We start from the raw sequence: 22407 nt of genomic DNA on the forward strand, positions 1-22407 counted from the left end.
TAGAGGGCAGTGTCGCCTCAGCACTGCACTCACCTAGTGACTGTGCCACGCTCTCGCCATGTGAATACACCGGCCAATAGTGTCCCTCCTGGCCGGCATAAATACTGGCACATCTTGAGCACTCACTCAGTCATGTACTTCATGTGATAGCATTTGTTTTCTGTCTCCACTGTACTACTGACTATTTGCCAACAACTTTACTTTGATTTTGGTTTTTCTCTCTGGCTCAATTTGGATTGTGGTTGTCCTTGTTGATCTGTTGACAGCGTTGTGCTGAAAGTTCATCCCACTTTGTTGTAGCCTGGATTGCCTTGCTCTTGTACTGTTGGGGCCGCTGTTCCTCAGCCTTGTTACTTGACTCTGGCATGGGTTTGAGTCCTGACTGCAGGCCGTCTTCCCATCTTGCATCGTCATCATTTCTCACCTGTTTGCTGATTTGTGCACTGGTGTCTGGTGAATCGTGGATATAGCAGTTCACATCCTAAATTTTTGATGGTAACATGATCTATATACTATGCAACCATAGTTGATTCACATGGATGAAAGTTCTACATAACCTGAAAACAGTGCTTCAGCCTGAATCCGAGTTCTTGTTGTTATCTATATTTCAAATCAGACAGGTGGGGCAGTCTTGATAAGCTTTTGTTAAAGACTAGGCTCAAGAACCTCACTGAGGTTACAAATTTCAGAATCATGTCTCTTTTCCGAAGTTCTGGTAAGTGAAAAATGCAATGTGGACAGCTAGAACAGACAGAAATTTTTTATTTTTCTTCATCAGTTTCTCCAAAACTGCTTACACCAGCCCAGGCTAACTTTACAATTTGTACTGATATTTGGACTCAGGACTCTAATTTTCATGAACTCTGATCTTTTTCTTCTCCTTCTTAGCCCCTTTACATTGCAGGGAGTTAAGGCAAGCCATTTTTTATGGTCCAACGCTTCTTGTGGACTTAGGCTCCTTGATCCTAGGTCTGGGTTTATAGTGTCCAGCCACCATAATTTAGGTCTCCCACATTGTTTATGGCCTTCAACAATGATAAGTGTCCATCCTCATATCTTCTCATTGATTGAAACTATTTGTTGGATCATTGTATTATTGATATGGTCAAGCAATATCCACGTCTCCAAGACATGTAGTGAATGTTCAGCACTTTTAGGTGTAGGCCAACACTCAATACCATATAATGCAATGGCCTCACCATTGTGTGGTATGTCTTTGATTTAAGGTGGACATACATGTTCTTATCATGGAGAATACAAGTCACATCTCTGAAACACATCCAGGTCACTCTGATTCTTGCTTGCACATCCTTATTCACATAGCAGTCACTCTGTAGCCAAGAACAAAAATATCAGAATGTGTCCATCTTGGTAAGAAGATATCCTTTAATTTGTATATTTTTAAGAGGCAGAATCATTTTGAGTTATACAGTCTTGTGGATGTTTAAATGGAGGCAAAATTGCTGTAGACAATCATACCAGGTTTGAACTTGAGCTTCGAGATCCTCCCTGACATCACGTCATCAGTGTATAGCATTGTCCACAGTACACACTCCTGCATGCCATGCATTGTGGTACCAACATGGTAACAAACAGTAGTGGAGACAGAGCTGAGTCTGGAAGAATGCAACTGTCATAGGGAGCCTGTCAGTCAGTTTTGCACAACATCGCATATGGCTCCTGGTGTTTTCGTTCAGTATGTAACTATTGATACTGAAGCATGTATTAAACAATTTTTGACTTTGCCAGTATTTGAGAGCTAAGACATGTCTGTGTAAAATATAAATGCTCTGTTTGATGTATTAAATATCAACAGCAGCTGAGTAGCAAACATATATACAAAGCAATCTAGAAGCAGCTGCCATAATTTTCATTCTAGTTGTTATTTGTTGGTACACTTCACCAAAACAGCCTGCAATGACCTGCATATGCTACCACTGAATTTTCCCATAATGTCAGTACAAGTAGATTAGCACAAGTTATACTTTGTTGTTGGTATATTTTATAACAATAGCCTACAATGGCAATGTCTTCCTTTTACTTTATAAATCAACTTGTTTCATGTCTTTGTAGATTCGTCTTCATGATGGGATTTATGGAACATGATGAGTGAATGACTGAATGGGTCAGTAATCAGTTACCTCTTTGTCATAACAAAATAGGAGTGTTTGTAGTGCATTGTTGTTTGTACTGCAGATAACTGGGTTCATCAACTCTCAAAATTAGATGGTTAATTTGTTGAAGGTTTGGCTACTGATGTGTAATTAGTATATTTATAATTTCATTGTAGTTTTTAGAGATTCGTAATTTCATGCCTTACGTCACATGGAAGTTTGTTGAAGAAGATGGTTGCACCAAAGCCTGACCTCTTAGCTTAGTCTAGATATTATTTTTCTGTCTTCTGATGAACACCCCAGAACAGAAGCTGTCTAATGACATTCATATACAAAGTAATAGAAATGTCAAATAACAGAAGCTTGTAGTATACCTTGTATTATTGTTTCATTTGATTTTCTGCACGCTGATGTAATAGCCTTAATTTTTGTATCAATAATGATTATTTAAATATTTAATATATAGTCTTCCAACCATTTTATAAGTATTTTGGATTAAAATACTTTTGGTTTCATTTAATCTCACTTCTGCACAAAATTATTATATCTTATAGCTTATACATGTAAGGTTACACAAAAAGTGGAAGGAGTGATGGTCATAAGTCACCAAGTAGTTTTGGCAATGATTTGTTGATACACACATAAATAAGACCAAGCACATCAGTAGATTTGGGGTGACTTTTGTTTCACAGCTACGGGTACCCTCCCCCCTCACCTGTCCCCCATCTCCTTACACACAGATGAGCTCATTCTGGCCAAAGACATGAAGAGTTGTGCACTGCACAATGATGTGGATGAGTGCACTGGAAATGGGAGAGGGAGAGAACATAAGAAGAGAGAGACTGCCAAGAGGAGAGTGTCAGTGTAGTATGAGTGAAATTGGGTTCCTGGGGCAGTGGTGGAGACAGGTTTGAGGAGAGATTAAAAATTTAGACCAGTGGACTTATGGTGTATACATGTAACACACAAATTAGGTTCCTGGGGCAGTGGTGGAGACAGGTTTCAGGAGAGATTAAAAATTTAGACCAGTAGAGTTATGGTGTATACATGTAACACACACACATACATACACACACACACACACACACACATATACTTAGATACATATACATACTAAATAATTAAGATATAAGCTTAACCATTTATTTCATAAGTGATCATACAACAGTTTTGTTATTGATACATCAATTGTGGTAGCAATCTGATGTACAGTGTCATTAATTACTTCATGTAATACTGATTTACAAATATTTCAACACATTATAACATAAAGGTGGTTTAATTCTGCATACATTAAATTTATTAGGAAACATTAATACTTAAATAGGCTCAAAATACAAGTGAATAGTTTACAGAATAAGAACAGTTAAATTAAATTAATATCAAACCAATTTTTCTTACATTCACTTCAGTTTTCAGGATACCCCTTCCATGCATTTTCTGACTGAGCCAGTTCAACTTTGATCCAATCTGGAATCTGAAATGGTACAATGGAAGTAATTGTAAACAATATATAAATTTATAAATGAGAGACATCAAGAAACCTGGAAGTTTTCTTTTGATTTGAGGAGGGGCTTGGAGATTCAACTCTTAACTTTGACCTACTAGTTCATTACTGGTAATCTACAACTTGCCTTTTGACTTCTATCTACTGTCTCAAACCCTTCTGACCCATTTTTTGGAGTGACATTTCTTTTCCCTCTGCATCTACACATCTTATTACTTTGTCTTGTCACTTGATATAACAGAACATTAAATTCTTTCATGCAATTCACTTCAATTCTTAAAGGAGACTTGGAACCTCTGTACTGTAACAGATCTATAAACTGAAAGAGAACTAAGCAACTTAGTTCAAAGTTATTTGTTTTCTTTTCAGAAAAACATTTTATTAACCACAATGCAATTCCACAACTAAGACACAGAAAAAGATAAGTTGCTGTTCATAAGTAGCTGAAAACTGGACTCCTGTCAAGTGATTAGAAGCTGCTGTAAATGGGTGACATTCAGCAAAGCTAACAAAGTTACCAAGTACTACTCTCCCATGGGTACTGTCTTCTCTCCAGGATATACAGACCTTGAAGACATCACTAGTTGCAACCTACACAAGAGGTTTTCTTCTGTTTTCTTTCTTGCTTTCTTTCTTTTTTCATAGTTCTACAAGGATTTCTGGTGATATAGCATAGTGTTTATTTTGTTCTATAATGTAATGATTAACTGTTTGTTAAAAATAATAATATGCAACTGATATTATTTCCCTTTTGGACATAAGTAATTGGGTTTTCTTGTCTATTGAAGATGTAAAATATTTTGATTCTTCATTTATCATTTATTACATTAATGTTGATTGGCATGACTTTGTAAAGTTAAATGTATCTGAGATATTGTACAAGCAGAGTGAGAGTGATCAGAATATCAATTGAGAGGGTCAAACAGTGTGAGTAGATAATTAAAGATAAATATTCAAATACAAACTACATCCATTGTTATATGCATCAGTTGAACCTTATGTCTATGGCGTCCTCTGTTAATTGCAAAGCCCACATCTTTGTTTCACGTCTTTCAGGTAATTCTTCTTTCTTTTCTCACTTGCCACAGAGATCAAAAATGTTGCATAGCATTATTCAAAAAAGCTTGCCCCAAATGTGTGACGAGATGGAATTACCATTTGTGAGTAGTAAAAGATGTTTTTCAAAATGGGGAAAAATCTTATTATTGTTAAGGAAGTCGCTGAAACAAGTGAGAGCATAAAACTATCTTCTACTGTTGAAAAAGCTGGTTTGTACAAACAAAGGTTGCAAGATATTAATTTCATTTTCTGGCTATCATTTTTCTGTAAGATATGCCTCATACAGACATACTTTTTAATCGGTTTCAGAAAATTATAACCCAACTGACCACAGCAACACAAGACAACCAGAACTTTGAAGCGGTAATGCAAAACATCAGACATGACATTGATTCCATCCTTAATGAGATTAGTTTCAAAACTGACGAAATGATGCTTGCCAAGAAGCCACAAATTCTTGATGGGCATAGAAAAAGAGATGCTGTGGCAGTGTGTGTGTGATGCTGTCCTTTCTGAAATAAAATTACACTTTCAGTTCACTGGACACCTCTTTACAGCCAACTTATTTGATGTAAATCAGTTTGACAAATACATCACAGATTTTCCAGACAAATACCTTGAAATTAAAGACACATATACATTCATGGAAAAAAGAAAGTTGAAGGGTGAGCTTCAAGTCCTCTATGCTGGGCCTGAGTTGAAAGCAGTTTCTGGAGCAGTTCTGTTTCTTTTGCTGATTGTAGAGGATGCACTTCGTGACATTGGACAAGACTGTTAAAGTTTTGAAACTGCTAATCATGACACCTATCTCGACATGAAAGCTGAGTGGTGCTTTTCCATGCTCAAGATAATTAAAACATTCCTATGAAACACTATGAAAGCAGAATGACTGAGTGTCTTAGGGATGCTATCCTGTGAAAACTCCATCATGTGTAAAATTGAAGATTTCAATTTGAGAGTGACAGATTTATTTGCCAACAAGAAGGAGCAACAAATGGATTTCCAATACCATTGCTGCTTTTGGTTAGCACAATGCTTTGATTAAATTACAAGTTCAAGTAATGTTTATGCGCCCTATTATTTCTGGTACTGGCACTCACACTGCAGCAGACACTTCTCTGGCATTCTGCCATGTACGTAAAACAAACAAAGAGTTTGGCTCTCGAGGGTAGAAGAGCACTGTAGGGACACAAGCCACGCCTCCCTCTCACAGGGCCTGCAGCTTACATCCATGTTCTATGCTCCTGGGTAGGCAGAGCTGATGTAATAACATACATATGGATCACTGATTCCATCTGATGTTGTGAGAGTCATATTCAAACCCTGTGACAGAGGAAGATTGCTCTTTGCATTCATTTCAAAATAAGAAAAGGATACAACCAGCAAGCACAACTCAAAGCAAAACAGAGCATATAAATCATTTGGTAATGGCTAGGCCGCAGTTGTAAGCTGAGGTTGGTGGCATTGTTACGTGGTAGTTCAGGCCCGATCTCCACCAATATCTTAATACACTATACATCAAAATACCCCCTGATTACAATTTCCACGTAACAGTGATCGAACATACCCTGTGACGAGTGAAGAATTGTGCTGTAAATAGTAGGAGTAGTAGTAGTAGTAGTAAAAGAAGAAGAAGAAGTAGAAGTAGTGGTGGTAGTAGTAGTAGTAGTAGTAGTAGTAGTAGCAGCTTTATTCATCCATAGATATTTCTTTTTACATGGATATAGGACATATCAAAGTATTTACAAGTTTAGACCAATTTAAAATAAGCTGATTCGTATACACATACATTTACAGGCTTCCAGTTAGAGACAGTCATTAGATTTACTCCTGGTATACAATACTTTTTTTACAAATAACTTATTAAATAATGTAATGCCACACTGTTCACTGATATCTCACTATCAGTCAATGCACACACTATACACACATTGTTTCATAACATTTCCCTCACTACACACACAAGAAGGGAAAAAAACATAGTGTGAAGGTGTTATGTGGAATGGTGGACGTTTCATAATCATTATTATTATTTATTTGTATAACATTTTCTTAACCAAACCCCTACTCTGTTTTATCTGAGTAATTCTTTAATGTATGAAATGTATTGCATAACAGGTACTTTTTAGCTGCATTTTGAAATAAGTGTATTTTTGCAATTTCTTTTATCTCTTTTGGTAATTTATTGTACAGTTTTATTCCTTGGTAGAATATGCTGTTTTGGGTTTTATGTTTATTTTTTCATGGCAAATATGTATGAGTCTACCTCTTGTTCCATAGTCATGGACAGAACTATTTGTGCAGTAATTACCAATGTTATTTTTGATATGTACAACTGATTGGTAAATGTATTCACATGGAACAGGTAATATCCCCAGCATTTTGAACAGATCTTTACAATGAGCTCAACTACCATTTTTGGTTATGATTCTTATAGCTCTTTTCTGTAATCTGAAAATTGTGTTCATATTTTGTGCATTTGTTCCTCAAAAAAGAATGCCATAGCTAAGAACTGAGTGTACATATGAATAGCATGTAACTAAAAGACACTGCATGTTACACACTGATGATAGGATTCTAGGTGCATAACATGCTGGTGACATTATGTTTGCAAGTACCTTTGTGTGTTCACACCACTTCAACTGAGAATCAATATTCATTCTTAGAAATTTTGCATTTGTTACACAGTCTATATAGGTGCCATCTACATTTAATTTAACATTGTCATTTTCCCTCTTCAAACTGAAATTCATGGCATTAGTATTCTTTATGTTCAATGTCAATTTATTGCTTATTGACCAATCATAAACTTCCTTGAGAGCTTCATTTGCTTCCACTGCAAGGAATTCTCTTATTCTCTGTGACTATAATATTGCTGTCATCAGCGAAGAGAATTTTTTCACCATGAGTAACACTACTGGGAAAGTCATTGATGTATGTCAGGAATAGTATTGGTCCTTATATGCTACCTTGTGGAATGCCTGTATTAATGTATTTTGGTTCTGATAAGTGTTTTATTAAATGTTTAGATCTATTTGAAGTATGTGTTATCTCTACTCTTTGTACCCTATCTGCTAGGTATAATCGAAACCGGTCATTAGCAACCCCTCTTATTCCTAATGCTTCTAATTTATTTAATACAGTCTTGTGGTCAACTGTATCAAAGGCCTTAGAAAGATCTAAAAATATGCCTGTGACACACTCATCTTTCTCAAGAGCATCAAGTACAACCTTTGTGAATTCTACTATGGCTGACTCCGTATTTTTGCCACTTCAGAAACCAAACTGATTCGCTTAAAAGATTGTATTTATTCAGGAAATTCATTAATCTGTTTTACATAATTGCTTCTATTATTTTTGAGAATGGTGACAGTAGGGAAATGGGCCAGTAATTTTCTATGTCTTCTGCATTACCTTTATTAAGCAAAGGTACAACTCTTCCTGTTTTAACTGCTCTGGAAATGTCCCCTATGTGAAAGATTCATTTATTATATCTGTTAAAGGGCCCTGTATAATCTCTATGCATTGTTTCAGTACACACATTGGTACTTCATCTAAGCCTACTGACTTTTTATTTTTTAGTTTTTGAACAGTTTTATTGACTTCATTCTCTGTGGTTGGAAATAACATCATTGTATTTAGTGATCATTATTTACAGTTGTTATATTTGTTTTGGGGGATTTTTGCTGTAACTTCTGTGCAATACCTGAAAAATGCTCATTTTCATAGTTTGCTAAGTGTTGTGGATCTTAGCAGTATGTTATTCTGCGTTTCTTTGCCTCTCCCCATTTCCTTTCTTATAACACTCCAGACTGCTTTGCTTTTATTCTCTGCATTAGATATTATTTTGTCATTAAATGACTATTTTGCAGCAATCAGCACCTTCTATAGATCTTTTTGTATCTGAGATAGAAATTTAAGAATTCTGTTTCATTGGGACTCTTTTTCGTGGAACTGTGGTATTTAAAAGTTTGGGAGGACTTATAATACCTGCTGTTATCCACCTGTTTTTGTGAGATGTTGATACAGACATGCATACTTTTGGAAATGCCTTTTCAGAGTTCAATTTAAATAATGTGGAGAATTTAGATTTCATATTCACATTGGTTTCCATATAGTCATCATCCCAGCTTTGTTTTGCTAGTTCCTTTGAAATTTTTTTTATTTTGTTTTCTGATAGTCGTCGTTTGTAGGCTTGTAGTTTAGGGAATGATTCAATGCCTGATTTCACTGTTGGTATTTGACACATATGGTCTGATAGTCTGAGATCTTTTACAGCTACAGCACATTTTTCCCTGTCCATATTTGTGGCCACTCTCTCCCTCTCTCTCTCTCTCTCTCTCTCTCTCTCTCTCTCTCTCTCTCTCTTGTACAATCACTTGCTATCATGTTATCTATGAATATATCAATCTCTTACTGTGCATAAGAAGGGCCTTTTGTAATAAGTGTTTATTTCTGTTTCTCTATATGTTTTGTTTAATATAATATCTTATGAAATATATGAATTATTGACGAAATTCCATAATGCATTCAATGCTACCAAACAAGGTTTTTTTGGCACCACCAATGAAATGCCTCAGCGGCCGCCACTGGTTAATAGTGTGCTGACTATGTTGTGTAGTGAAATAATCAGTGCGAACGAAACTGATTAATGATAAGATACATTTCTGCTCCTTCCTGTAATGGAATGTAAAATGTTTGAAGTGAACAGATAAGTTGGACTGTGTAAAACCACCAAATGAACAGTGTTGCGTAACTACGATAATATAGCTATGGACAGATGACATTGTAGTTACAGTGTTCTGGAAAGAACTGTGTTTGCTGTGAATGTGCTGTGTACATTTTAAATAGTTTATAATTCCAATGTATATTTGCGCCATCACTGGCTACTGTGTGCCCGAATAGTTAATTTTGCGACAGGCATTGTTTATTGTGAGTGTGCATGTTACCGCCAACATTGGTTATTGGTTATTCACTTGGTAAATGAACAGAACATAATTCCGTGATCAAAATAACTTCAAAAATCCTCTACCAAACTGTGTTACTTCAGTGTTGTGCATCAGAGACATAATAAATTGCCTATTTCTTTCATTCATAATTTTAGCACTACTGTCACACCTGCTATTTTAATTATGTTTTGGTGGGTGTTAAACACATGTGCACTGTAATTTCTGTGAGTGAATTTAAAATACAATTATTTAGGCATTGTGTTTGTTCGAATTGTGGCATCCACTATTAAGCTGAATGCAACAGCAAATGACAGCAGAGCTGCTTACACCCAATTGGCACCCAATTGGTGTAGTACACAAAGATGCGAGTAAACACAATAACTTGCGTCAGACAGAGCAGTGCAAAATGGTCAAATTTCGTCAGTAGAAATCAGAAAGGTCCCCCCCCCCCCCCCACACACACACATACACACACACTTTATGATACTTTGGTGAAAATTTAGTGTCAGGGCTGAGTCATGATCACTACATGTAGCTTGATTCATAACTGAAATAAATAGGTCTTAATTTTGTTAGTCGTGTGCAGCTGGATCACTAAAAGACCTATCATGTCTTGTTGATTTGACTGGGTGACGTGTCAGTGGTAAATCTAGGGGCCATGGAAAGAGGAGGCAGGGGCCAGGGAAAACTAAGGATACTACATCAAGACTATGCTGCTAATGAGAAACAATCTGCAGCATTTCCCCCAGAATTGTTTGTGGCCTCCTGGTTCTGAGTCAAATGGAACCCTTAAACAAGTTTGAAAATGAGCCAGTGGGATACTCTTTGCTTACTGAGAAGTGTTAGAACAAAATATGTCTGTCTTCTATTTCTGAGTTCATGTTTGGATCATTGTGATTGACAGAGAAGTTTGAGAAGACCAACCTTGTTTATGAGAATTCAGTGACATTCACAATCTCAGCATTGTGTAGAACTGATTTTGTACCCCTGGTTCAGAGTCAAGCATTAGCCTGAAGTCAGAGACTTTAAAGGTTTTGTAATAATCTGGTGAGACTTCCTAGACTTGTGCCATGGATTTTGAGATCTATAGGATATCTGTAAGATAGCTCAGGGATGCACAACCCACTGGAGGCAGCTATCACGGTAGATGACTGAGTGGCTTACAATTTTCCCCCAGAATAATAGAGGCTTGCATAATAAGCTAAATAAACACACAGTCAATGTGTACAACTATGAAAGTATAGACCATGCTCATCACTGTGGTTCATGGAACACCATATCTGTTCTGGAGCTGATGGACATTTAATATCTGATCACAATCTTATGGCATTATACAGCAGAAAACAAAAGGCAAAAAGAAGGTGTTGCTAGTTTTGTTAAGTACAGTAGCAAATGTAATGCAACTGTGGTGCATAATTTTTGTCCAGAGCAACATTTGAAGCCTTTGCCATTGAATTTCCCATTAACAGTTCAATCCTGTTAATTGTAGAAATATGTAGGACAGCTTCAGCGAATCTAGCCCTCTGTGTAACAGTTAGACTCACTTCTACTGCATCTGTTTGAATGTAAAAAAAATGTAACAGCACTTTGGGATTTCATTGTAAATTTTCCAACATACAGTACTGGGAAATTTGATGTGTACCTACAACATCACCCCACTAGTCAGTTTTCTCACCAGATTAATTCCAAATTAAAGCACTCTAAGCAACAAAACTTTTGTAAATCAGTAAAGTATTGGACGGTCTGCCCATACCTGATGATCAGAGACTGACTATTAACTGCTAGAATAAAACTGAGTAACACTGGAAAGTAGTAAGACCAATGTATAAAGAAATGATTAAGCCCTATAAATCACATCTTGAAGATGTAAACTGATGTATTGTGAAAGAGATGTAAATTCCAAATACGAGGGCAGTTCAATAAGTAATGCAACACATTTTTTTTCTGAAACAGGGGTTGTTTTATTCAGCATTGAAATACACCAGGTTATTCCCCAATCTTTTAGCTACGCAACACTATTTTTCAACGTAATCTCCATTCAATGCTACGGCCTTATGCCACCTTGAAATGAGGGCCTGTATGCCTGCACGGTACCATTCCACTGGTCGATGTCGGGGCCAACGTCGTACTGCATCAATAACTTCTTCATCATCCGCATAGTGCCTCCCACGGATTGCGTCCTTCATTGGGCCAAACATATGGAAATCCGACGGTGCGAGATCGGGGCTGTAGGGTGCATGAGGAAGAACAGTCCACTGAAGTTTTGTGAGCTCCTCTCGGGTGCGAAGACTTGTGTGAGGTCTTGCGTTGTCATGAAGAAGCAGAAGTTCGTTCAGATTTTTGTGCCTACGAACACGCTGAAGTCGTTTCTTCAATTTCTGAAGAGTAGCACAATACACTTCAGAGTTGATCGTTTGACCATGGGGAAGGACATCGAACAGAATAGCCCCTTCAGCGTCCCAGAACACTGTAACCATGACTTTACCGGCTGAGGGTATGGCTTTAAACTTTTTCTTGGTAGGGGAGTGGGTGTGGCGCCACTCCATTGATTGCCGTTTTGTTTCAGGTTCGAAGTGATGAACCCATGTTTCATTGCCTGTAACAATCTTTGACAAGAAATTGTCACCCTCAGCCACATGACGAGCAAGCAATTCCGCACATATGGTTCTCCTTTGCTCTTTATGGTGTTCGGTTAGACAACGAGGGACCCAGCGGGAACAAACCTTTGAATATCCCAACTAGTGAACAATTGTGACAGCACTACCAACAGAGATGTCAAGTTGAGCACTGAGTTGTTTGATGGTGATCCGTCAATCATCTCGAACGAGTGCGTTCGCACGCTCCGCCATTGTAGGAGTCACAGCTGTGCACGGCCGGCCCACACGCGCGAGATCAGACAGTCTTGCTTGACCTTGCAGCGATGATGACACACGCTTTGCCCAACGACTCACCGTGATTTTGTCCACTGCCAGATCAGCGTAGACATTCTGCAAGCGCCTATGAATATCTGAGATGCCCTGGTTTTCCGCCAAAAGAAACTCGATCACTGCCCATTGTTTGCAACGCACATCCGTTACAGACGCCATTTTAACAGCTCCGTACAGTGCTGCCACCTGTCGGAAGTCAATGAAACTATACGAGACGAAGCGGGAATGTTTGAAAATATTCCAAAAGAAATTTCCGGTTTTTTCAACCAAAATTGGTCGAGAAAAAAAATGTGTTGCATTACTTATTGAACTGCCCTCGTACAATTTGTTTTGCAATAAAACTGGAAGGTTCCCGCTGATGTGAATGTGTGTTTTCCTTTCTTTTCTGAAGCAGGCTTTGGCCAAAAGCACAGCATGTACAGTAGAACCCCTCTAATCTGACCTTGGATGATCCATCACTCCGGTTAGTCAGACCATGCTCAGGCTCGCGAGCCTGTGCCGACTTGTCACTGACTGGACACCTGTTGGGCCATTGTTGTGGTGTCTATGGCTGTGCATATTGTTACACTACGTTACTGTGCTGTTTAATCGTTTGTTGGGATTAAGAAACGTCGTTGTTTGCTTTATTCCATGTTCTCTACAGTACTTATTACTGCAGATTCATTGCATGTACAGTTGTCTGTTTTTCAACATGTCTAGATTCAAACGTAAATATGTAACTCTTTCACTAAATGAAAAATTAGCAGTGCTACAAAGACTGGAAGAAGGAGAATCGCTCAAAACAACTGCAAAGGAACTGAATGTAAGTGTTACGACAGTTATGGATTGAAGGAAGAATCGGAAAGATATTGAATCCTATACAGTTATGATTGATGGTGAAAACACTCTGAAGAATCACAAAGCATTAAAAAAGCCTAAACTTGAACTGCTTGACAACGCATTGTGGATGCGGTTTTGTCAAGAAAGAAGGGAAGGAACTCCAATATCTGGGCCAATTCTCAAAGAAAAAGCGATAGTTTTGCACAAAAAACTGGAAGCCGAAAGTAAATTTGCCGCCAGTGAAGGCTGGATTGATCGTTGGAAAACTCGTCATAGTGTTAGATTTGTTTCTATTTCTGGTGAAAAACTATCTGCTGATGCCACAGCTGCTAAAGAGTTTTCTGTTAAGTTTCAAGAAATTGTAGAAGAAAATGAACTGTTACCCTGTCAAGTGTATTGCATTGACGATACAGGGCTGAACTTTAAAATGTTGCCAACAAAAACGCTCACAGCTTCAAATGAATCCGTGGTAGGAACAAAACTTATAAAAGACTGTTATTCCTTCTAGCAATGTACGAGGTACCCACAAGCTCCCCTTGTTGGTCACTGGCAAATCTAAGAAGCCAAGGGCATTCAAAAATATAAACTTATCTTCCTTTCCGGTTTGTTATCGCAATCAAAAATCTGCTTGGATGGACTGTAACCTTTTTAAACCTTGGTTTTTCAATGAGTTTGTACCAAGGGTCGAATTAGACTTGAAGCAAAAAAATCTGCCCATTCGTGCTCTACTCTCGTTATATAACACACCATCACATCCATCTGAGGAAAATTTGGTGAAAGGGGACATAAAAGCTCTCTTTCTGCCTCCTAATGTTACCTCACTCATCCAACCAATGGATCCGGGCTTCATCGAATGGTTAAAAAGGCAATATCGCAGAAAGTAAATCAGCTCAATCTTGGAAAAAATCTGAAGGACTTCATAACTTATTTCAGGCAATGAAATCTCTGAACATCAAAGATGCTATCTACACAATCGCTGCAGCATGGGATGAACTGAAACCTGACACACTGCGGAAATCGTGGAGTAAGCTTTGGCCACAAGTTATAACTGAAAATGAGCATACAAAAAAGATGAGCAAAACAACAACTCACTGGAAATCATTGAATATCTACAAACTCTGGAGCCGAACGTCACTGCCAATGAAGTTGAAGAGTGGATCAACGAATGTGACAAAGACTGTGACACTTCTGAAGATCCCAATGACGACCAGATTGTTGCCGGTGTTAGCCAGGAAACTGTGAATGAGGACTCGGATGGTGAAGACGAACCCCCCACCCGGATTTCACACAACGATGCAAAAAACGCTTTTGACATCGCCCTTCAATACATCGAGCAGAATCCGACTTCAACTCCAATGGACGTTTTGTGGAAAAAAATGGAGGGGCACTGCAGCTAAATCTAGAATAACATCTGCTAAACACAAATGTATCACAGACTTTTTCCAAAGTAATTTGTTTTCGTTTTTACTGTAAAAACAATGCATACAGTATAATTATTTCTTAGTTTATACATGCAGTAGTTTATTTATTTGTAAAAAATTTCTTTTTATATACAGTCCTATAAACATTTTTTAATTTACAGTATATATCGTTTATACGTTATTAAGTACAGTACAGTACTGTAAGTTGGTTGTCGTTTTTCCTTTTAAAACCAATACATATTATAATGTGTATAGACGTTTTTTAGTTAATACATTGTTTAACACTGTGTAAAAAACACCTTTTTATATTGCTCTGGACGTCTTTTAGTTCTTATATCGTTTAATTTTTTGTACTAAATGTCTTTTTATAATTTTTGCAATAAATATTAGATTTTTCTGACAATCTGACATTTTTTTCGTTCTGACCATGGTCCCGGTCCCGAAGGTGACAGATTAGAGGGGTTCTACTGTAACAGTCTTTTCATTGCGCCTGTCTGCAACTCAATGTGTCGCCTTTATGGTGAGTTGCGATCTATCCTTTTCATAATAGTGTTAAACAAAGGCAAAAATTTTGTAAAGTACATCAAACAGTTCAGGCAACCTTACTCAATAAATCATTGTGAAAAGTACTGTAAAATATTAAGCAAAGTAACCAAGCCGGTCGGTGTGGTCGAGCGGTTCTAGGCGCTACAGTCTGGAACCGTGCAACCACTACGGTCACAGGTTCGAATCCCGCCTTGAGCATGGATGAGTGTGATGTCCTTAGGTAAGTTAGGTTTAAGTAGTTCTAAGTTCTAGGGGACTGATGACCTCAGAAGTTAAGTCCCATAGTGCTCAGAGCGATCTGAACCATTTGAAAGTAACAAAAAAATCGAAAAGCTTAAATTTTAGCTCCAAAATCAAATAATCTTTTAACTAAATCATAACAGTTTTGGACATAATTAGGAGTGGTAAAAATTTGAACTGTTCCAGTAAAAACAAAAACATTGTTTTAAATGTTGGTAATAAATATCCAGGAAACCAAGACATATTGCAGAAATCCAATGGCCATTTTTAAAGTGCTGGTGAGCATACAGGTTCTTAAAAAGTGCCATGGAAATACTGAAACATTTTCTTTGCCCTATTAGTGGGATAAGTGTACCCTGTAACTCCCGTAATTCGAAATGAAGTAAAGAAAACTACTGCCTTAAAAAGAAGCAAAAGATCACAAGGTATAGGTAACATTTCCAGTAAACTCCTAAAATTCTGCCCAGATAAATTATGCAAAGTTTTGGCCCACATATTTAATGCATCTATGAATCAGAAAAATACAGAGCTTGCTTTAGTGAAGCCTCTCCACAAAAAGGGATACACAACGTGAGGTACAAACTATCATCTCATCTCTATCTTGACCACAGTCACAGAAGTTCTCAAAAACATACTGCATTCCAGAACGTGACGCATCTCAAAAACTTTGACATTATCAATGAAATACAGGTTTACTTTCGGAAAGATATGTACACAACTGAAACTGTGTTTTGTTTCATGAATGATATACTGGAATCCCTAAACAATAAATGAAGATACTTGATATATTTTGTGATCTTTCTGATGCTTTTAACTGAGTGGCTCACAAAATATTCCCAACACAGCATGCTATTGTGATAACATAAGGGCAATGGAAAACTGGTTAAAATCCTACATCCAGAACAAGAAGATAGTTTTGGATGGGATCAGTGAAATGGGTGGTTGTTTCTCATATATATATAAATGATATGCAAGTTCACTAAGTTTGCTGTCAATGCAAGCACTGTCATAAACAACAAGCCTCCCACCACCTAGATGTTGATACCGCCAAATTACTCTCAGAACTCCTAACCTGCTTCAAAGTAAAGTCACTCACTAAATCTGAGAAAAACTAATTATGTACACTTCAGCTATGCTCACAAGATCCTACGAGAGATACATATGACAGTTAGCAAGTACAAAGGTTATACTGCACCATAGTCTTACGGTTAGCTGGAATATCATGTCCTTCAGGCCATAAAAGGCTTGCCTTTGGCTATTTATCCATTAGGACAACTACACATTTTGGAGACCTTACAGTCACACAGCCCACTTACTTTTGATAATTCCCCTCTATAACGTGTTGCAGACTTATCTTCCAGGTAAATTCTCCAACACCAAAAAATATTATCTTGTTGCAGAAAAAGGCTACAAAGCTGCCCCCAAGACCCTCCAGTCATAATCTTTTTAAGAAACTTGGGATAGTTACCACCTCTTCCCAATTTATTAATTCAATTATGAGCTTCGTGGTTGACAGTCCTGCGCACTATGAAACCAATAAAATGTACCCTGAACACAATACAAAAAGAAAGGCTGATCACTACTGTGATTTAAAAATGTAACCCCAGGTACACACTGGTGTATAGTATCCCAGTAAAAATATTTAATTAACTGCCAAAAAACAATAGAAGTCTGCAAGGTAATAGTTATTATTTAATAATAAAGATGTGAAATCAGTGCAGACTCTGCTACAGAGTGAAATTTCATTCCGGAAAGTAAATGTGTATTTACTTGATAAAACTTTGTTATTCACTAGATGAATTTTTTAAACAGATATGTATAGTTTTTAAGCTTATATTTTTATTGTTAATATGTTATGTATTGTTGTACAACATGTCCTAATCCTTGTATGATGTCTTTTTTCCACTTTGCCTTAGTGTTTGTTCCAGTTTTGTGTTTTCATTTTCCCTGCATCTGTTTTTGAAAATTAACTGTATTTTCCTTTGTTACAAATTCTGTGTAATTTATATATTTTTTACTCTTTCTGCATTCTAGTGTCTCACATGCCTAAACAGATCTATGCAATATGAATATAAATAAATACCACTTTTCCCACACATCATTCTGAAAGCCATGGGTCAAGATAAACTGCAGACACAAAATTTTCTTACTTTCGGACATAATAAGATGATATCATCCCATTCAGTATAATACCACACCTAAGATAAAATAATGTTTCTATATTTCTTTCTGTTCTTCTTTGTTTCACATGTGCAAGTACAGACACATGCACATATGAAATCTCCAAGTTGTTTTCCAAGCTGAATTTTTCTGAGCCATGATATTGTAAGTACATGTTTGCAAAATTATCAGAATATAAAAAGTCTTGGTTGCACCTTCACTGAGTTATGATTGTACAGTCAGTCTGTGCTGGGTTACAGCTGAGTAGCCAATTTTTAAAAGTTCAGTTATTCATCATTATTACTGTAAAATGCCACCTATTTGTTTAACTTAAACTCCTAGAAGTCTCTGTAATTTAATAAAATATTTTCTTACAGGTGTGCAGCTCACTAACTAAAGGTTAATCATCATCATTGTGGACAGTGAAAATAAATATGAATAAGTTGAGACCTGGCATTATTAGTGTTGTGTTGCACTATTTAAAAATTATTTAAAACACTTAGTAATTATTAATTGTATACTGAAAAAAGATGTATTATAAGGCATTCAAAAGGCTGTAAACTCACTATTTCAAAAGATCATCTCATTCAGTACTGCTCCAGCACTTATTAACAAAAGTATGACCTTTCTCTTTTTTGAGTCATCAGTCTTCTGACTGGTTTGATGTGGCCTGCCACAAATTCCTCTCCTGTGCCAATCTCTTCATCTCAGAGTAGCACTTGTGACTTACGTCCTCAATTACTTGTTGGATATATTCCAATCTCCGTCTTCCTCTAATATTTTTCTCTGCCCCCTACAGCTGCCTCTAGTACCACAGAAGTTACTTTGTGATGTCTTAACAGATGTCCTGTCATCATGTCCCTTCCTCTGGTCAGTGTTTTCCATACATTCCTTTCCTTGTCAATTCTCAGGAGAACCTCCTCATTCCTTACCTTGCCAGTCCATCTAATTTTCAACATTTTTCTGTAACACCACATCTTAAATGCTTGAATTCTCTTCTGTACCAGTTTTTTCACAGTCCATGTTTCACTGTCGTGCAATGTTGTGTTCCAAATGCAAATTCTCAGAAATTTCTTCTTCAAATTAAGGCATATGTTTGATACTAGCAGATTTCTCTTGGTCAGGAATGCCCTCCTTGCCAGTGCTAGTCTGTTTTTCATGTCCTCCTTGCTCCATCCATCGTGGGTTATTTTGCTGCCTAGACAGCAGAATTCCTTAACTTCATGTACTTCATGATCACCAATCCTAATGTTAAGTTTCTTGCTGTTCTAATTTCTACTACTTCTCATTACTTTTGTCTTTCTTCAATTTACTCTTAATCCCTATTCTGTGCTCATTAGACTATGCATCCAATTCAACAGCTCCTGTAATTCTTCTTCACTTTCACTCAGGACAGCCATGTCATCAGCAAATCTTATAATTAATTTCCTTTCATCTTGATTTTTAATCCCTTTCTTGAACTCTCCCTTATTTCCATCATTGCTTCTTTGATGTGTGAGTTGAACAGTAGGGGCAAAATATTATATCCCTGTCTAATGTCGGGGACTGATGACCATAGATGTTAAGTCCCATAGTGCTCAGAGCCTGTCTAATGTCCTTTTTAATCTGAGCACTTCATTCTTGGTCTTCCACTCTTATTGTTCCCTTTTGGTTCTTGTACAGCCAGCAGCTTTGCCGCAGTGATAACAGCAGTTTCTGTCAATTCACCAAACTTAAGCGCTGTTGGGTTAGGATACCACTTGGATGGGTCACTGCATGGGTCTGCTAAATACTGTTGGCAGGCAGGGTGCACTCAGCCTTTGTGAGGCCATTGAGGAACTACTTGCTTGAGAAGTAGTGGCACTGGTCATGAACACTGAGGGGCAATGGCCAGGAGAGTGGTGCGTTGACCGCACGCCCCTCTGTATCCGCATCCGGTGGTGCCTAAGGGCTGAGAGTGACATAGTGGCCAGTCGGTACCATTGGGCCTTCATGGCCTGTCCAGAGAGTGTTTGTTTTTTGGTTCTTTTACATATTGTATATAAGCTGTGTTTCCCTATAGCTTACCCCTGTTTTTCTCGGAATTTTGAACATCTTGCACAATTTGCTTTTATTAAACTGTTTCTCCAGGTTGACAAATCCTATGTAAATGCCTTCATTTTTCTTTAGCCTTTCTTCCATAATCCACCACAATGTTGTCAGAACTGCCTCTCTGGTACCTTTACCTTTCCTAAAGTCAAACTGATTGTCAGCTAACAGATCCTCAATTTTCTTTTCCATTGTTCCATATATTATTCTTGTCAACAATTTGGATGCATGCACTGTTAAGCTGATTGTGTGGTAATTCTCACACTTGTGAGCTCTTAACAATCTACAGAAGTGTGTCGATGATGTTTTCTGAAAGTCTTATGGTATGTTGCCAGTCTCATACAATCTACACACCAATGTTAATAGTCATTTTGTGGCCACTTCCCCCAATGATTTTAGAAATTCTGATGGAATGTTGTCCATCCTTTATGCCTTATTTGATCTTAAGTCTTCCAAAGCTTTTTTGTGTTCTGATTCTAATACCTCTTCTGTATTGACTCGTATTGTTTCTTATATCATGTCATCAGACAGGTCTTCCCCATCACACAAGTCCTCAGTGTGCTCTTTCCACCTATCTACTCTCCCCTCATCATTTAAAAGTGGAATTCCCATTGCACTCATAATGGTACCACCCTTGCTTTTAATTTAACAGCAGGTTGCTTTGATTTTTCTATATGCTGAGTCAGTCCTTTCAGCAATTATTTCTTTTTTGATTTCTTTACATTTTTAATGCAGCCATTCTGTCTCAGCTTCCCTGCACTTCCTATTTATTTCATACTTAAGTGATTTATATTTCTGTAATTCTGAATCTCCCTGGACATTTCTGAACTTCCTTGTTTCATCAATCAGGTGAAGTATTTCTTCTGTTACACATGATTCAGTTAATCTTCTTTGTATTTATGTTTTTTCCAACTTCTGTGATTGCCCTTTTCAGAGATGTCCATCCCTTTTCAGCTAAACTGCCTACTGGGATACTCTTAAACTAAACTACCTACTGAGATATTCTTTATCACAATATGTATAGCTGCAGAGAACTTCAAGGGTATCTGTTTATTCTTTAGTACTTCCATATCATGCTTCTTTAGCCACTGATTCTTCATGATTAGCTCTTAATCATCAGCCTACTCATCATAATTACAAAATTGTAATCTAAATTTATATCTGCCCCTGGGCACACCTTATAATCCAATATATAATTTTGGAATGACTGTCAGACCAGAATGTAATCTGACTGAAATTTTGCCATATCTATCGGCCATTTCCAAGCATACCTCCTCTTCTTGTGTTTCTTGAACAGGGTATTCACTATTACTAGTTGAAATTTATTGCAGAATTCCATTAGCCTCTATTCTCTCTCGTTCCTAGTACCAAGCTCATATTCTCCCACAATCCTTTCTTCCACTCCTTCCCCTGTATAATTGTCTTACCAGAAATCCTTGTCTTCTTTCCGTTTCACTTCACTGACCCCCCCCCCCCCCCCCCACTATATCTAGATTAAGCTTCCTCAGTATTTCTCTTTTCAAATTTAACTTCAGACATTCCATGCCACAACTCATAGTACAAAGGGCAACTAGAACAAGAAGAAAGATAATACATTCAGTAACGTAGATAAAAAAATCAGCAGTGTCATATCTCAACAAGGAACTTGAAACTTTCAGTGGATGAATACAAACAGATCAGGGGCCCGGCCATGGGAACCAGGATGGCTCCTTTCTATACCTACCTTTTCATGGGTCACTTGGAGGAGGCTTTCCTGGGATCCATAAGCCTTCAGATTTGGTTTGGTTTACATACATTGATGACATATGGACTCATGATGAAGCTGACCTTTTACAGTTTTTGGAATCTCTAAATAAATTCTCCCAGTTAAATTTCACATGGTCCTATTTCGAATCCCATGCTACTTTCTGTAATGTTGACCTCATCCTCACAGGTTCAGCTACACACTTCTGTTCACATTAAACCTGCTAACAAACAACAGTACTTACATGTTGTCAATTGCCATCCTTTCAGTGTCTCCCAGACAGCCTTGACACTTGAGGCAATACTTCTCATTCTCACCTCAGGCTTCAGTGGACTTAATTACCCCACCAGACTAGTTTTTCTGGGTCACCACATCCAATCCTGGTACTGCTGATCCCTCAAAAAACAACTTAGGAGTACATCTCTTGTCCCTCAGTGCTATAATCATCTTGAGCATATTAATCAGTTACTTCAACAAGGCTGTAACTCCGAAAATCATGCCCTGAAATGAAGTCCATTCTGCCTGACATTTTGGTACCACACCTAGAATAGCTCTTCAGCAACTCCACATCCTCCATCCCTCACCTAAATCTCTGCAATAGCCTGGTCAAACTCAATCCTCCTTCTGCACCCATTTCCCTACCCTATGGCTCCTACCATTGTCACTGTCACTGCTGCAAAACGTGCCCTATGTTCCCTACTACCACCACCATTTACCCAATAAGTGGCAAAACATATACTATCAAAGGGAGAGCAACTCCACATCCTCCATCCCTCACCTAAATCTCTGCAATAGCCTGGTCAAACTCAATCCTCCTTCTGCACCCATTTCCCTACCCTATGGCTCCTACCATT

At 37.6% G+C, this 22407-nt stretch overlaps 1 protein-coding gene across 1 annotated transcript in view; it reads right to left on the reverse strand.

The window, feature by feature from the left end:
* Window positions 1–3393: 3393 nt before the first annotated feature.
* LOC124789624 (serine/threonine-protein kinase Nek8-like) overlaps window positions 3394–22407 on the reverse strand; it is a 319457-nt gene continuing 300443 nt past the window's right edge. Inside the window, exon 22 of the mRNA XM_047257042.1 lies at window positions 3394–3591. Within this exon, the coding sequence (XP_047112998.1) occupies window positions 3523–3591 (69 nt within the window). The 3' untranslated portion in view covers window positions 3394–3522. The remainder of the gene's footprint in view (window positions 3592–22407) is intronic.

This window comes from Schistocerca piceifrons, chromosome 3, assembly GCF_021461385.2.
Source record: "Schistocerca piceifrons isolate TAMUIC-IGC-003096 chromosome 3, iqSchPice1.1, whole genome shotgun sequence".
Classification (NCBI taxonomy): domain Eukaryota; kingdom Metazoa; phylum Arthropoda; class Insecta; order Orthoptera; family Acrididae; genus Schistocerca; species Schistocerca piceifrons.